General features: G+C 46.4%; 1 protein-coding gene across 3 annotated transcripts in view; it reads right to left on the reverse strand.

The window, feature by feature from the left end:
- The window catches only part of LOC141172264 (sulfotransferase 2B1-like), a 251,360-nt gene that overhangs the window by 106,752 nt on the left and 126,068 nt on the right, over window positions 1-18,540 (reverse strand). For all 3 annotated transcript variants that reach the window (XR_012252447.1, XM_073656271.1, XM_073656272.1), the window contains exons 4-5: window positions 15,873-15,999; window positions 15,161-15,255 (exon numbers count right to left, since the gene is read on the reverse strand). Coding sequence is in view for 2 of the 3 variants with exons in the window: in XM_073656271.1 (XP_073512372.1) it covers window positions 15,161-15,255; window positions 15,873-15,999 (222 nt within the window). In the remaining variant the exon portion in view is untranslated. The remainder of the gene's footprint in view (window positions 1-15,160; window positions 15,256-15,872; window positions 16,000-18,540) is intronic.

Here is an 18,540-nt window from a genome sequence, read left to right on the forward strand (position 1 = left end):
TGAGACTGCCCACCTAGATTCCGGAGTTGCTGGGAACCTCATTTCACAGACTGTAGTGGAGCGGTATTAGATCCCTACCATATGTCTATCTGAATCTTTGGCAGTCGCCTCTGTGGATGGGAGGCTTCTTCCTGAGAACATCCTGCTTGTCACAAAGCCTGTAACCCTTCAGGTGGGAATGCTGCAGTCGGAGAAAATCTCCTTTCATGTGCTCTCCGGTCTCTCTCACTCCCTCCTGCTTGGTCTACCCTGGTTACAAAGACATGAGCCCGTCCTGGTGAAGTGCTCCGTTGGGGTCAGGTATGCCATGAGTTCTGTCTGGTTCCGGTCCGTCCAGCTTGACCTCCGTCTACTCCGGCTAATCTACCTGGTCTGCTGGCACCTTACTGGTCCTATGCAGACGTCTTCGACAAAAAGGAGGCAGAGACACTATCACCTCATAGGCCGTATGATTGCTCCATTGACCTGGTACCTGGTGCTTCTCCACCCCGCGGGCGTATCTACCCCTTGTCGCTGGCCGAGACTCGGGCCATGTCTGAGTACATTAAAGAAAATCTTGCTAGGGGATTCATCCAGAAATCTACCTCCCCGGCTAGAGCAGGATTCTTCTTCATGAAGAAGAAAGATGGCTCACTACGTCCCTGTATTGATTACAGAGGCCTTAACCAGATCACCATCAAAAATAAGTACCCCCTGCTGCTCATCTCTGAGCTGTTCGACCGCCTTAAAGGCGCAAAGATCTTCACCAAGCTCAAACTTCATGGGGCGTACAATTTGGTCCGGATCTGTCAGGGAGACGAGTGGAAGACGGCATTCAACACCCGGGACGGTCACTATGAATACCGTGTGATGCCCTTTGGTCTCTGTAATGCTCCAGCCGTCTTCCAGGAGCTAGTTAACGACATCTTCCATGATCTCCTTTATTCTTGTGTGGTGGTATACCTGGATGACATCTTGGTCTTCTCTCCGGATCTGCCCACACACCGGAGGGATGTTCGTCAGGTTCTGCTTAGGCTCCGTCAGAATCGCCTATACGCAAAATTAGAGAAATGCCTCTTCGAGCAGTCCTCCCTTCCATTCTTGGGCTATAATATTTCAGAGACTGGTCTGCAGATGGACCTGAGAAAGTCTCTGCCATCTTAAAGTGGCCCCGACCGGAGGGGTTGAAGGCGATTCAGCGATTCCTGGGCTTCGCAAATTATTATCACCTCTTCGTTCATCATTTCTCCTCCAGGATCGCTCCCATCTCCGCGCTCACCCGTAAAGGAGCAAATCCCAGCGAATGGACTTCCGAAGCTGAGGAAGCCTTCGTCTCCCTAAAACAAGCTTTTTCCTCCACTCCCGTGCTGCACCATCCGGATTGCAACAAGCAGTTCTTCCTGGAGGTTGATGCATCCTCCTCCGGAGCCGGAGCGGTGCTCACCCAGAAATCCCCGTCCGGGAGAATGGTAACCTGATGCTCTTCTCCTCGTCCGAGCACAACTACTCCATTGGAGATTGTGAGCTGCTTGTCATCAAATTGGCACTGGAGGAGTGGCGCTACCTGCTGGAAGGGGCTCTGCACCCAGTGGTCATCTACATTGACCACAAAAACCTGGCCTATTTACAAAACGCCCAAAGACTCAACCCGCGTCAGGCCCGTTGGTCTCTGTTCTTTGCCCGATTCTGCTTTACTTTACATTACCGCCCTGCAGATAAGAAAATTAAAGCCGACGCTCTATGCCGATCATTCCTGTCTTCTGACCAAGAGGAGGAGCCTCTGCATATCATCGACCCCTGCAAAGTAATGACTGTGGCTCCGTTTGACCTGTCTCGTCTTCCACCCGGTAAGACTTTTGTAGCAGTTCCAGATCGTACTTGGGCCGAGTTCTCCTATAAAAACCATGAGAGCGAGTCTTCTTCCAAATCGCCGTTCTTTGTGGTCTACAGTCAACACCTTTGGATTTCGTTTCCCGTCTCCGCTTCTGTGGACAACCCTGCCACGGAGTCTCTGGTTGGCGAATTTTCTGCTATTTGGGAAGACACTAGATCTGCACTTCTTTAGTCCTCTGAGCAGATGAAGAAACATGCTGATAAAAGACGTCTGGATCCGCCTCAATTCCGTCCGGGAAACAAGGTCTGGCTCTCCTCCAAACATGTTCGTCTCAAAATACCATCATATAAGTTGGGTCCGCGGTTCATCGGTCCGTTTGAGGTTCTCAATCAAATCAATCCCGTGGCTTACAAGCTAAAACTCCTGGCCACCTTATGGATGCCCAACTCCTTCCTCGTATCTCTCCTCAAACCAGTTGTTCTTAATTCTTTTTCTGACGATCCAGGTACCACCCCAGCTCCGGTCTCCGCTGAGGACGTCTATGAGGTAGAGAACATTTTGGCCACCAAAGGGGAAGAGGAAAAACCTTTTTTCTGGTGGATTGGAAGGGGTTTGGCCCAGAAGAGAGGCCTTGGGAACCCAGGGAGAATATTCATGTCCCCCTTCTTCTTAAAGAATTTCTTGCAGGCCTAAAAAAAAGGGGGCATAAAGAGGGGGGTACTGTAGCATCGGCGTCTCTGCGCCCTGCCAGGCAGAGACGCTGTCTCCCTTACCGCCACGCTCCTGGTCTGGCATCTTTCGGGCTCCCTGCTACTGCTGCTGGTGCACGCAGCTTCCTGGGCACTGTGCTTAGGGTGCGTTCTCCCTCTCTCTTAAAGGGGCCACTAGTGCCATCCAAAAAAGTCCCCGGCCAATGGCCAGAGGACTTTCCCTATTTAAAGCACCTCCTCCAATATGGAGGTGCCCGTGCAAGGTTGTTGCTCTGTGATTCTTACTATTGCTTCAGCCCTCAGGTCCCTCAGCCAGTCAGCCCTGTCCGCCAGTCTGTTCTTCAGTCCAGCCCGCCAGTCTGACTACTTTCCAGCCTGACAGTCTGTCTACAGTCCAGTCCGCCTGTCTGTCTATGGGCTCTGCCCGTCTGCTTACCTGGAATCACCTGTCTGTTACCTGCTGTGCCTGCTAGCCTGCTTACCTTGAAGCAACTGACTGTTACCTGCCGTGCCCGCCAGCCTGCTTACCTGGAAGCTCCTGCCGGTTAGCTGTAGTGCTCGCCAGCCTGCCTACCTGGAGCACCCGTCTGGCTATCAGCCGAATCTGCCTGCTTGTCTACCAGGACCACCTGTCAGCCTGCCTGCCGTGCTCATCCGCTGTACCGGTGGGAGTCACCTACTCTCATACAAGGTCGGTCCTAGAGTGGCACCTGGTCCCCCTGCTCGGTCCCTCCCTGGTTCACGGAGTCGATTGAGCCACCGTGCGACCTTGGTCAGGCCAAGTAGGTACTTAGTTACGCCCCTCTGGTCCCTCCTTGCACTGCAGCACAGAGGTTCCACCACCCGCATCCGTAACAGAGGTGGACGATGATGAGATACAATTGCCAGTAAGTCAGGAGGAGGACCAGGGTGCGGAAGTGGAAGACGAGGTGGTGGATGATATAGTAACTGACCCAACCTGGCAGGAGGACATGCAGAGTGAGGAGAGCAGCACACAGGGGAAGGGAGGCAGAGCACCCCGACAGGCAGGAAGAGGCAGTGTGGTGGCCGCAGACAGAAGGCAGGCAAACGCTCCCCATAACACTAAAACAAAGGAAGTTGCCAGTACAACTGTTAGGTCTGCCCGAGTCTGGTTGTTTTTCAAAGACTCTGTCGATAACCCCAAAAAGGTGAAAAATGCTCGAGTTTCCCATAGACTTACATTGGGCTCGTTGCTGGGATCGAGCACCTAAGTATTCCAATGTGCTCGACCCGAGCATCGAGCACCTGAGCATTTTAGTGCTCACTCATCACTACTTGCTGTGGCATAATATTTCTTCAGGTCCACTGGTTGGTCCCCTAGATTGATCAGACGAATGGGTACTTGCCTTCTGGACACTAACTAGGCTTCTTGCTGCTAGGACAAGTATTTCATCCCTCATCAAGAGAAGCTCTACAAGGGCCTCGTAGTCTTGTCCCCGCACTCCCATGCAGGCTCTACACCACACCAGAGTCTCTCTTCCAGATTTTAACCGGATAGATTGGGCATTCTTGATGCGGACATGGCATATCTCCCCCTTTTTGTTGGTAAACTTCTGTTGAGCCACCAATACCTGCATGGTCTCATGGATAGCCTTCTGAGAGTCTTTGGGTACATTTGGCAGGGACTGTTATAGGGCTTCCAGCACTTCAGTATAGCTGTTTCGGAGAGCATTAGTGCCTAGAATCACAGGAAAGTTGTAATTTTCTGGAACTTGGATCACTACTAACCCTTGCTGTGTGAGTTCGGTCTCTCCAATCTGAAGCGTGGGTTCCCAGTAGCCGCTTAATGCTACTGACTTTCCATTGGTGGCTATGATGTGGAGCCAGGTCTTTGGAGGTTGTGTCAGTTGGGCTCCTTTTTGGCACTCTTCAAATACCGTATGGCGGATAGTGGTCACTTGAGACCTGTTGTCAAAAAGGCAGAGAAACTCACTGCGTTAATGCTGACTTCAACCATGGGGCGAGCACCACGTACTTCGGCATCCAGGCTGGATCTACAGGATTTCAAGTCTTTTCTCCTGAGGGGTGTCCCACTGCCTCAGGGGATAATCAATTAACTGCCAGCAATCCTCTTCTTGGTGCCCACATCAATGACAGTATCCGCATTCAAGTCTTCGGGTACTCTTGTACCACGTATCTGAAGACCTCTCTGGGGGTCGGAGTCTGTTCTCTCTTGATCCTGGAGGTGGTCATTCCCGTTCTAATCTTGAAGAATCTTCTCTTTCCTGCCTAGAGGGATACTCCAGTCTCTCAAACAGCTTCATCACCTTTTCCAGATTTGCAGCGAGATGACAGACTTGACCGACTTTGGTGGCTTCATCTTCTGAAGGTGGGACTTGGACTTCTTGCTCAGCAATATGACTTGAATGGGGGAACTCAAAGGCAGGATTAATCCTTCCATCTTCTGGGGCTTCTCCTCCAGGACGTCTATGGCCAGTTCCTTCAATTCCCAGAAAAAGGTACCCGGATGCTGGTTGGACAGCATTTTTAGTTGACACTTCAGGGTCTTGCCCAACACACCTTCTATGAATTGTTCTCGAAGAGTCTGATCTTGACCCTTAGCCTCTCGAGGAATCATATGAATGATGGCCCTCAAGGCTTCCTGCAGTGACAGGGCAAAGTCTCTAAAGGACTCTTGGGGTTTCTTTCTCTTTCCATAAAAATGCTTCTTCAGCCCTGAAGCTGTCTTTGATTCAAAAGTGACCTTCAGTTTCTCCAAGATCTGATTTCAGACCGAGGCCAGGATTTGACCTCTCGGAGTGCGATTCCCTGTTGCTGACCAATTAAGATCTCCACTTTCTGCTCTTCAGAGACAGGGAACAATTTGAAGGTAGCCTGCATTCTCTTTCTGAACTCTGTTGTTGTGAGGCGCTCCTTCATATCGGGGAAGCCAAGGGGCCTCAAAATAATATGGCATGGTCAGAGACATGATACAACTGGCTGCTGTGGCTGCTGAGGATGGACTAGTGTGACAATAAAATTTAAAATCTAAATTAGCCAGACAATTAGATTTGTTTATCAAAGAGAAATACCTTATTGTGTTGTATTAGAGATTACTGGCTGTGTTTTATTAATGTTCTCCTTGCTTGTCAGTTTATGTACACTAATTTAACTTGTAAAGTATCCAGCATTCCACTAATCTCATTAGCATCTCAGGAGCCTCTAACAGTTGTTCAAAAATCATCTAGGCCCATTCTGTAAGTGCTGAAAGAGGATCCGGCAGAGCCTTCACCACAGGGAGTCTCACATGTAGACCAAGGTGATGTGGTTGACCTAAGAAAGATACCTCCACTAATGCACACTTAGCTTTGGGGGGGTGAGGATGAGAGCAGCTCTGCCATTCTGGGGGCTGAGCACAGAGAAGCAGAAGGGACATGTGTTTTTATAGCCATCAGACTTTCAGACTTGAGACAGAATCAAGGAGAGTCAGAAAGACTTTACAAGGATAATGAGAGACATCCTTCAGGACAGCAGATGGACTGCATGGCATTACCCAAAGAGACACAGATTTGAATTCTATATGATTCTAGCCTAAGGGTACGGCCCTGACAGGAAAGATATGGATCTGCTCCATTAACCATCAGGGAGACCATGGATACATTGTGGAGAGACCAGGTTGGAATGAAGAAGTTGTTAGAACCTTGCTCTTAGGTTTTTTTCCTTTGCTGGTCACATGACCTCGTTGGCCTATTTAATCCTGCTCCGCCCTTCTGGCTTTGCTGGACTTCATTGTATAACTACTTTCTAGCTAGCCTGTGCTCTGTATCTAACTCTGTTAGTTTGCTTGGTCTACGGACCTCTTTGTTCTTTATATTTTGTTTGTTTGTCTGTCTGCTACTGTTTCTGTTAGGAGGTGTCCCATTTTCCTCCCAGTCCTTAGTACTTGTAGGGATTCCTTCCCCACATCTATAGGTCTCTGTACAGACTAGCTTAGGACTTTAGCAGGTCTGATCGCAGGATCAGTTTCCCTGTTACATCATAGGGATTCAGCTGAGTTCTATCGTAGGGACAGATCTCCTCTCTTTCCTTAGCTCTGGTAGCAGAACATAACAGAAGTCACCTGGTCCCATGGATATGTTGTTTGGGGTTGCCAAGAGGGACCCATGGGTCACCTGAAACCCATGGAGACATTCAGAGAAGCCAGATTGGGACCCACCGGTCATCTGGCCCCATGGAAACTCTCGGGGAGGCCAGGTGGGACTATCGAGACTCCTGGCCTTGTACCTCGATGGACTGCTAGCTTCCTAAGCTTGCCGCTTCCTTTTCTCTGTGGGGGCCCGTCAGAAGCGGGGGGCCACTGGTTGATGTCCAGGAAGTCTCCAAAGTCGCAGTTGTTCTATCCCAGGCGGGCGGAGAAGGAAGGGTGAGACTGTGTAATGTTGTACCATCTTGAGCATTTGCTGGGACTGTTCTCTGTGTTTATTGTCCGCTTGGTGGTTCAATAAAGATTGCCACGCTGTTTTACCCTAACCCTGTGTTGTCTGAGTAGCGTTACCCTGGGTCTTCACAACTAGAATTCATTGGGGTACTAGGTAAACTTCTCCATGGCCGCATCACTTGAGTTGCTGATGAGTCCCACTGCTCCACGGTATAGCTATCTTCACTGAGAGACATTGTATGTATGTATGTGTGTATCTACTTTGAAACAGACACCCTGGCCAAACAAAGGTCCATGGAAAATTGTTCAGTGCCTTTCAATTAGCTGTTATTGTAAAGAAGTGAAGATGCTGCCCACACCTCCATTGAAGATATTATGATTATATAATGAATTGATATGCATAAAATGTTGTTTTATCTATTTTGTGCCCAGCAACAGTTAGTTACCAGCAGAGAGGGTTAATTATTGGGACTAACACATGCAGGGAGGAGGGACAATGGAAAGTCAGCTCACCAGTGAGAAAGTGTCCAGGAATGACTGCAAGGATCCGCTCGGAAAACCCGGGACCAGACTTGGAAGCAAATGTGAAAATAAAAGTTCCAGTGGATGCAAAGTAATTTAAAAATCCATTCATTCACAAAAAAAGTTAATAACCATGGCAGCAGCGTGACCAGCAGGTATGAAAACCAACACGTTTTGACCTATACGGTTTTACTCATGGTAGTCATGAGTAAGACAGTATAGGTCGAAATTGTAGTACTCATGAGTTTTTTAAATGAGAGTTTTAAATCACTCCACTGGAACTTCTATTTTCTCATTAATTATTGGGGCTAACCCAGGACGGGGGGGAGTTATGGGCAAAAGCAGATGCAGTTTCCTGTTGATAAGTTAGATAGGCGAAGCATTGAGAAGTGAACAGACCTATGGTCTAGTTTCTTGCAAACCTGCTTTGTAACAGGCGTTTGTGTGTGAAGAGAGGGATCACTATACCAGAAAGTATGTTTTGAAGGAAAGCAAGGATTAAGTGGCAGCAGAATTCCGGATCATAGGTAGAAGGCCTAGTGAAGACAAAGAGAACGGGATTCTTATCTCAGGCCAGAAGGCCTATTTAAACGGGTGGAGCATTGCAGGTCAGGAAGTCTAATTAAAGGGATAGAACTTTGCTCAGGTGACCAGAAAATCAGGAGTCCTAAAAAGGACTAAGCAGAAGGAAGGATTCCTTATCTCAGGCAAGTGGGTTTTAAGGAAACAATTATCTATAGAAGAGAAGAAGCAGGAGTGTTGCTGAACTGGTACACAAATTCTCCTATGGAGAGCTAAAGATGCAGTGCCACAGCAGAGTGTGTGGACTTCATCGAATGGACTCTGAAAGTAGTAGTGAGTAGTCGTATCGACTGTCCTGAACCAGTGAGGTCCTCACAAATCAACATGGGGTTCAGACTAGCTGTGAGGCGCCGTAGCGACACACCTCGACCTGTGCGGTCCTCACAGGAGAAGATGGAGCTTCGCATGATGGTTTTCTAGACTGTTGTAATATGTAATGGAAGTAATCTACCACCACATTTAACTTTACAGTTCCTGCCTTAGTTTTGCACAGAAGAATCATTCTTGAAGGGTTGTGCCAGTTATCTAATGTATCAAGTTGTTGTTCAGTAAAGAAAAGTTTATATTTGAACTTTGGTCTCCCTCATTCATATCTATTTTAATTGGTTCTTGCCTGTCATGATTAGAGATGAGCGGTGTTCGACTTGAACTGTTCGCCAATCTCAAATTCGAGCTGTTTTGGGCGGTGTTCGAGTTGTTCGACGAACCCGAACGATTTGCAAAAAATTCGGCTGTTCGAGGTTATGTTCGATAACTGTTCGTGCACCAAAAGCGTGTCCTGCATGTCTGGCGCTATTTAGAGCACCAATCATGCAGGGATTGTCTGCCACTCACTGTAATGCCACAGCCATGGTGGTTGTGGCATTACAGTGATTGCCCAAATCGATGGGAACAGTGCCAACAGTGAAACATGAAAAGCCGGCAATTCAGCAGCGGCATACACCGGTACCCGACAATTTAGAACCGAAAGAATAGAGCTTCACACATAGATTAGATAGATATAAACATGTCAGCCACATATATACGAAGTACAGTGAAAGTGCTGCTTACTGTACTTGTCATTTAGCGTAAAGGATTTATCAAAAAAAATAATAGTGTTTTCATGCACCGTCTCTTTAAAAAAGCCGGCCGGCAATTCAGCAGCGGTACCCGACAATTTAGAATAGAAGGAATAGAGAATCACACATAGATTAGATAGATAGAAACATGTCAGTCACATATATAAGAAGTGCAGTGACAGTGTTGATTACTGTACTTGTCATTTAGTGTAAAGGATTTATTTAAAAAAATAATAGTGTTTTCATGCACTGTCTCTTTAAAAAAGCCGGCCGGCAATTCAGCAGCGGTACCCGACAATTTATAACAGACAGAATAGAGCATCATACATAGATTAGATAGATAGAAACATGTCAGCCACATATATACGAAGTACAGTGACAGTGTTGCTTACTGTACTTGTCATTTAGCGTAAAGGATTTATCAAAAAAAATAATAGTGTTTTCATGCACCGTCTCTTTAAAAAAGCCGGCCGGCAATTCAGCAGCGGTACCCGACAATTTATAACAGACAGAATAGAGCTTCACACATAGATTAGATAGATAGAAACATGTCAGTCACATATATATGAAGTACAGTGATAGTGTTGGTTACTGTACTTGTCATTTAGTATTAAAATAAAGGATTTATTATTAAAAAAATTGGCGTGGGGTTCCCCTTAATTTTAGGCTCTAGCGGAGGTTAAGCAGACGGCTGGGGCAGATGTTTGAAGCCTGGGAAGGGGGTAATACCCACGGAGCTTCCCAGGCTACTAATATCAGCCCCCAGCTGAATACATAGCCTTTACTAGCTATTAAAATGGGGGACCCCCCAAAAGAAATGACGTGGGGTCCCCCCTAATTTAATAGCTAGCAAAGGCTAGGCACACAGCTGGGGACTGATATTAATAGCCCAGGAAGGGAGCCATGAATATTGGCCCCCTCCCAGGCTAGAAACACCAGCCGTCAGCCGCCCCAGAAATGGCGCATTCATAGGATGCGCCAATTCTGGCACTTAGCCTCGCTCTTCCACGCTGCCCTGGTGCGGTGGCAGGGGGTAATAGGGTTGGGGTTGATGTCAGCTTATAATGCCAGCTGACATCAAGCCCAGGTTAGTAATGGAGAGGCGTCTATAAGACACCCCCATTACTAACCCCATAGTCAAAGTTAAAAAAAACACAAACACCCAGAATAAAGTCCTTTAATTGAAATAAAGACACAATCCTTTATTGTTCTAAATTAAACCATACTTACCGTCACGCCCATTCCAGCTGAAGCCAACGATCTCCTGCAATAAAAGAAAAATAATAAAGCAACCTCATCCTTACCTTTCCATGGTTCCCACGACAGCTTCAGCTCTGCTACATCGAGATGAAAGGCTGGACCGCAGCAGAACGCTGCCATCCAGCCTCTCATCCCACAGACACTGAGAAGCGCAGGCTTGCTTGCGCTGCTCAGCGTCTCTCTGTGACGACATCCAGATGAGCCGAGTTCATGTCCAATGAACTCGGCTCACCTCATGCACGTCACTGACAGCGTGGGAAAATTCTCAAGCTGAAGCGGTGAGTGCAGGAGAATTCTCCCACGCTGTCAGTGACGTGCAGGAGGTGAGCTGAGTTCATTGGACATGAGCTCACCTTATGCACGTCACTGACAGCGTGGGAGAATTCTCCTGCACTCAGCGCTTCAGCGTGAGAATTCTCCCGCTGAAGCGCTGAGTGCAGGAGAATTTTCCCACGCTGTCAGTGACGTGCATAAGGTGAGCTCATGTCCAATGAACTCAGCTCACCTCCTGCATGTCACTGACAGCGTGGGAGAATTCTCCTGCACTCAGCGCTTCAATGTGAGAATTCTCCCACGCTGAAGCGCTGAGTGCAGGAGAATTTTCCCACGCTGTCAGTGACGTGCATGAGGTGAGCCGAGTTCATTGGACATTAACTCGGCTCATCTGGATGCCCTCACAGAGAGACACTGTGGAGCGCAAGCAAGCCTGCGCTTCTCAGTGTCTGCGGGATGACAGGCTGGATGGCAGCGTTCTGCTGCGGTCCAGCCTGTCATCTCGATGTAGCAGAGCTGAAGCTGTCATGGGAACCATGGAAAGGTAAGGATGATGTTGCTTTATTATTTTTCTTTTATTTCAGGAGATCGTTGGCTTCAGCTGGAATGGGCGTGATGGTAAGTATGGTTTAATTTAGAACAATAAAGAATTGTGTGTTTATTTCAATTAAAGGACGTTTTTCTGGGTGTTGTGTTTTTTTTAAATACTTTACTAGAAATTCATGGTGGTCATGTCTAATATTGGCGTGACCCCATGAATTTCGGGCTTAGGGCCAGCTGATAATGCCAAGCTGGCCCTAACCCCTTTATTACCCAGTGAGCCACCGCATCAGGGCCCTGGATGAGTTGGGTACAGCGCCAGAAGATGGCGCTTCTATGAACGCGCCATTTTCCGGGGTGGCTGCGGACTGCAATTTGCAGCGGGGGTGGCCCAGAAAGCTTGGGCCTCCCTGCGCTGCAGATTCCAGCCCCCAGCTGCCTAGTTGTACCTGGCTGGACACAAAAACAGGGCGAAGCCCCACGTCAATTTTCTTTAAATTATTTCATGAAATAATTAAGAAAAAAAGGGCTTCCCTATATTGTTGTGTCCGGCCAGGTACAAATAGGTAGCTGGTGGTTGGGGGCAGCCCGTTCCTGCCTGCTGTACCTGGCTGGACACAAATATAGTGCGAAGCCCCACGTCAATTTTTTTTAAATTATTTCATGAATTTCCTGAAATAATTTAAAAAAATTGAAGTGGGGCTTCGCACTATATTTGTGTCCAGCCAGGTACAGCAGGCAGGAACGGGCTGCCCCCATCCACCAGCTGCCTATTTGTACCTGGCCGGACACAACAATATAGGGAAGCCCTTTTTTTCTTAATTAATTCATGAATTTCATGAAATAATTAAAAAAAATTGAAGTGGGGCTTCGCACTATATTTGTGTCCAGCCAGGTACAGCAGGCAGGAACGGGCTGCCCCCATCCACCAGCTGCCTATTTGTACCTGGCCGGACACAACAATATAGGGAAGCCCTTTTTTTCTTAATTATTTCATGAATTTCATGAAATAATTAAAAAAAATTGAAGTGGGGCTTCGCACTATATTTGTGTCCAGCCAGGTACAGCAGGCAGGAACGGGCTGCCCCCAACCACCAGCTGCCTATTTGTACCTGGCCGGACACAACAATATAGGGAAGGCCTTTTTTTCTTAATTATTTCATGAATTTCATGAAATAATTTAAAAAAAAGTACGTGGGGCTTCGCCCTATTTTTGTGTCCAGCCAGGTACAACTAGGCAGCTGGGGGCTGGAATCTGCAGCGCAGGGAGGCCCAAGCTTTCTGGGCCCCCCCCCGCTACAAATTGCAGTCCGCAGCCACCCCGGAAAATGGCGCGTTCATAGAAGCGCCATCTTCTGGCGCTGTACCCAACTCATCCAGGGCCCTGGTGCGGTGGCTCACTGGGTAATAAAGGGGTTAGGGCCAGCTTGGTATTATCAGCTGGCCCCATGCCCAAAATTCATGGGGTCACGCCAGTATTAGACATGACCGCCATGAATTTCTAGTAAAGTATTTAAAAAAAACACAACACCCAGAATAAAGTCCTTTAATTGAAATAAAGACACAATTCTTTATTGTTCTAAATTAAACCATACTTACCATCACACCCATTCCAGCTGAAGCCAACGATCTCCTGCAATAAAAGAAAAATAATAAACCAACCTCATCCTTACCTTTCCATGGTTCCCACGACAGCTTCAGCTCTGCTACATCGAGATGACTGGCTGGACCGCAGCAGAACGCTGCCATCCAGTCTGTCATCCCGCAGACACTGAGAAGCGCAGGCATGCTTGCGCTCCTCACTGTCTCGCTGTGACGGCATCCAGATGAGCCGAGGTCATGTCCAATGAACTCGGCTCACCTCATGCACGTCACTGACAGCGTGGGAAAATTCTCACGCTGAAGTGCTGAGTGCAGGAGAATTCTCCCACGCTGTCAGTGATGTGCATGAGGTGAGCTCATGTCCAATGAACTCAGCTCACCTCCTGCACGTCACTGACAGCGTGGGAAAATTCTCCTGCAATCAGCGCTTCAGCGTGAGAATTTTCCCACGCTGTCAGTGACGTGCATGAGGTGAGCCGAGTTCATTGGACATGAACTCGGCTCATCTGGATGTCGTCACAGAGAGACGCTGAGCAGCGCAAGCAAGCCTGCGCTTCTCAGTGTCTGCGGGATGACAGGCTGGATGGCAGCGTTCTGCTGCGGTCCAGCCTGTCATCTCGATGTAGCAGAGCTGAAGCTGTCGTGGGAACCATGGAAAGGTAAGGATGAGGTTGCTTTATTATTTTTCTTTTATTGCAGGAGATCGTTGGCTTCAGCTGGAATGGGCGTGATGGTAAATATGGTTTAATTTAGAACAATAAAGGATTGTGTCTTTATTTCAATTAAAGGACTTTATTCTGGGTGTTTGTGTTTTTTTTAACTTTGACTATGGGGTTAGTAATGGGGGTGTCTTATAGACGCCTCTCCATTACTAACCTGGGCTTGATGTCAGCTGGCATTATAAGCTGACATCAACCCCAACCCTATTACCCCCTGCCACCGCACCAGGGCAGCGTGGAAGAGCGAGGCTAAGTGCCAGAATTGGCGCATCCTATGAATGCGCCATTTCTGGGGCGGCTGACGGCTGGTGTTTCTAGCCTGGGAGGGGGCCAATATTCATGGCTCCCTTCCTGGGCTATTAATATCAGCCCCCAGCTGTCTGCCTAGCCTTTGCTAGCTATTAAATTAGGGGGGACCCCACGTCATTTTTTTTGGGGGGTCCCCCATTTTAATAGCTAGTAAAGGCTATGTATTCAGCTGGGGGCTGATATTAGTAGCCTGGGAAGCTCCGTGGGTATTACCCCCTTCCCAGGCTTCAAACATCTGCCCCAGCCGTCTGCTTAACCTCCGCTAGAGCCTAAAATTAAGGGGAACCCCACGCCAATTTTTTTAATAATAAATCCTTTATTTTAATACTAAATGACAAGTACAGTAACCAACACTATCACTGTACATCATATATATGTGACTGACATGTTTCTATCTATCTAATCTATGTGTGATGCTCTATCTTTCTGTTCTAAATTGTCGGGTACCGCTGCTGAATTGCCGGCCGGCTTTTTTAAAGAGGCAGTGCATGAAAACACTATTATTTTTTTAAATAAATCCTTTACACTAAATGACAAGTACAGTAAGCAACACTATCACTGTACTTATTATATATGTGACTGACATGTTTCTATCTATCTAATCTATGTGTGAAGCTCTATTCTTTCTGTTCTAAATTGTCGGGTACAGATGCTGAATTGCCGGCCGGCTTTTTTAAAGAGACGGTGCATGAAAACACTAATATTTTTTTTTATAAATCCTTTACACTAAATGACAAGTGCAGTAACCAACACTGTCACTGTGCTTCTTATATGTGTTACTGACATGTTTCTATCTATCTAATCTATGTGTGATGCTCTATTCCTTCTTGTCTAAATTGTCGGGTACCGGTGTATGCCGCTGCTGAATTTGCCGGCCGGCTTTTTTAAAGAGAGTGTCTACTGAGCAGTTTGTCAGCTTTTGGACACCTTTGCATGTGTTTTCTATGTGTTTCTATGTGTTTTTGTTTGCCTGCCATTGGTTTTAACGGTGTTCGACGGTGTTCTAAGGTGTTCGACGAACAGTTCGACGAACAGTTCGACGAACAGTTCCTCGAACATCCCGGTGTTCGACGAACCGAACCGAACCCGAACACTACGGGGGTGGCTCAACACTAGTCATGATAAGTGACAGCATGCGGTCTGCACAGGTATATCGCCAAGGTAACAGCACCACACACACCCAGCCAAGGCCTCCTTTTTCCTGTAGTGTGATGGGGCGCTGATGATGTTCACCTCACCCATGACTACCTCCCCTGCCCACGTTACACTATGCCCATATATTGAGGAGTATAAATGCCAGAGACATGCAACTAGGCAATGAGTTCTAACCAGAAACCCTACTGACGCTGCATGCCGACCTACAGTATTACTACCTGTAAGAGCTCCTCGTATGTAACAAAGAAGAATCTACTGTCATCTTTCATTTTCATCCAGCCTTTCACATGTTCAAACCAAGATCCATACGGAACTGTAAGAAAGACAATGGTTTATCTTTTAGATGAGAATTTTCAGCCCACAGAAAAAAACCTTAAATTATTAACTTGATTATAAACTGTAGATACGGTTTTGCAAGAACGCATCTAGTGCAAGCAAGCAAAAATTAGGGTGTATGTTTTTATACTCAGCATCAAACTTTACCCTAGATAACTCTTATGCCCATAACCTTTGGCTTACAAACTCACATAAAAATTTACATGTGCTCATGAGCACTAATATTCTCTTAGGTATTTCTTTTATATGCGGTAGCTATAACTATGGGCATAAATGAATTTGAGTCATGACTATGTAAAGTTCCCCTATGCTTACCTTATCTATTTGGATTAGTAGAGAAGGTAAAGGCAGTAAACGTCGGGATATTGAAGACAGAAATGACCACAGGACAATTACAAAGTAATAAGCTCAGGAAAGAGGTGCAGTAAAGTTCTCTATACTAAACAGTAAGATGAGGACAGGAAAATACATGCAGAACCTTATCCATGTGTATGATGTTGCTCCCCTACTTCATCTTGGTCTCCAGTTGTATCATAGATATCTTTCAAATAATGTATTTTTCTAAATACATATTCCCTTAAGAAAATATATTACCCTTCCCCAGTATAAAGTCATCTATGAATTTCTCGAAGTCTTCAGCTGCTTCAAAGATATTCAGAATCTTGGTGAAATGGAACATGGACACAATAATGTCTCTCGGATTCCTCATTGTGTAGATAATCTGAAAAAAAAGAAGTGAAGGATAAGAATGTGCATTTCATACCATAGTACAGCTTGTTATTTTTTAATTTTAAAAATGTAATTAAGTATTACTATTATTAATTAATTAAGTTTTAAAATGCACGTTACCATATACTGTATATAGTTATTTTTATATGTTGAATTTTCCATAAAATAACCATTCTACAGCAACTTTTCTTGAAACTCTGGATTGCTGTTCTTCTTTTGTTATTCCTCCTTAAAATGTATTAGCTTGTCACGTAGGTTATACATTCATTTTTGTAGGAACCTATCATATTGACAAGGTATATTGTAACCCCCAGTGCACTTTAAAGCCTACACTACCAGAAAACACTCCCCCACTCTTTAGTGCAGCCCACCAGAAAGCATTAGGGAGTTGTCTTACACTATTGTGCCAAACAGCACCACCCTCCTAACCCACCACCCAGTGTCAAAATTTCAACTGTATCTACATCTTTAGGCTACTGAGACAGTTGAATACAATGATGAGTGAGGAGGAAGCCACTGCCTCCCTTTTCCACCATTCAGCCTGTATGATTAATTCTCAACAGAGTCATGATCATGTCACTAAATCACGCCTGCTGTGAAGCTAATCATGGCTGACTAACAAAATGCATCAGTGAAATGGGACTATATGAGTAGGTACTTTTTTGTCAATCAGTACATGTGGGGGGACTGCTGGACATCATACTGTGTGATGAGCTGTGGAAGCATTAAACTCTGTGACTCTGTGGAGGCAGTTGGGTGAACTGTAGGCATGATACTTTGTGGGGTGGACTGGAGACCATCAAACTGTGTGGGAGCTATGGGTTATTATACTGCTTGGGAGTTGTGGAGGCATCATATTGTGGAAAGGTACAGTATTAGGGTGAAACTGTAGGCACTACATTGTGTGCAGGAGACTGGAGACTGGAGGTCATTATACTATGGAGCCACCATACTATGTGTGTGAGCTGTGTGGTATCATACTGTGTGGGTGGAATCATATTGTTTGGGGGCATCATACTGTGGGGAAGGGAAAACTATGGGGTCCATTATACTGTGTGTGAGAAGTTATTTTGGGCCATGACACTCAGTGTGAGGGGCTGTGGCGGCCTGATACTTTGTGTGGGAAGTTTTTGGTAGCCATGATACTGTATGTGGAGAGCTGTTTGGGCTGTGATACGATGAATGGGGCTGTCGGGGCCATTATATTTGGATGGGATGACTGTGGAGGCATCATACACTATGTGGGGGTATTATGGTGCATCATACATTGTTGGTGCCTTGTATTGGAGGACTGTGGAGGGGAACTTTAGATGCATCATATTTAGTGATGGGCGAGCACTAAAATGCTCAGGTGCTCGATGCTCGGGTCGAACAAATTGGAATGCTTGGGTGCTCAACCTGAGCAACGAGCCCAATGTAATTCTATGGGAAACTCGAGTATTTTTCAGGCGGCTCCCCCCGACGATCTGCAGGGGCCTAAAAATTGCCCAAATCGATGGAAACAGTGTTCAACTGACATGGGAACAGCATAGGGAAGATCCCTGGAAGCATTTCTGACTCCCAGGTCACTGCTGTGAACAACGTTGTCAGAGGTATTATGCCACTTTTACTGACTCACAATAAAACATACAAAAACAAAACCAAAAAGGATTTTCCTGGGAAATATGTATGTAAGGTACATCCTTTCCAGGGTAATGACATATATAGGCAAAATAAATAACCAAAACCAAAAATACTCCTCCATACCTTGGGCTATGTTCACACGTAGCTATTCTGATGCGTTTTTGCACTTTTGCATTGCTTTCAACTATGACAAATGCATTCACCGGGAGATGTCATTTTAACATTTTACAACCTTATCTGGCCATGTGGTGTGTGAGACATGATCAGACACATCCTGTTTCATGTTTTATGAAGGAGGGACTCTGAAAGTCACAAAGCCTATTTTTATAGGGCCATCAGGCGGCCTTTACTATTCTTAAAGGGCCATAAGCCGGTCCTCACAATTCTTAGAGAGCCATCAGCCGGCAATGCCTTGTTGTTCCCATTACTAAAGAGTGGATCTCCTATACTGTTATTGCGTAGGAAGTGAGTGCAAGTGCTACCCAATACTCCTTTGAAGAGAGTTAGAGGAGGGCCTCCTGAAAACAATGTTCCCATTATTAGAAAAGTGGGTCTCCCATTGTGTTTGCCTATGCAGTGAATGCAAAGGTAGAAAAAATTTGGAGACACTCCAGTGCCTCTTGGAAGAGACGTGGAGGTCAGAGGGCCTCCTGAAAACAATGTTCCCATTATTAGGAAGTGGGTCTCCCATTGTTTTTGCCTATGCAGTGAATGCAAGGGTTGTCAAAAATTGGGAGGCACTCCAATGCCCCTTGGAAGAGACGTAAAGGGCGTCATGAAAAAATGTTCCCATTATTAGGAAGTGGGTCTCCCATAGTGTTGGCCTATGCAGTGAATGCAAGGGCTGCCAAAAATTGGGAGGCACTCCAATGCACCTTGGAAAAAATGTGGAGGAGGGCCTTATAAAAAA

The sequence above is a fragment of the Phyllobates terribilis genome, unplaced genomic scaffold, assembly GCF_046119375.1.
Source record: "Phyllobates terribilis strain yellow unplaced genomic scaffold, ASM4611937v1 Scaffold_12__6_contigs__length_324123572, whole genome shotgun sequence".
In the NCBI taxonomy this organism is placed as follows: domain Eukaryota; kingdom Metazoa; phylum Chordata; class Amphibia; order Anura; family Dendrobatidae; genus Phyllobates; species Phyllobates terribilis.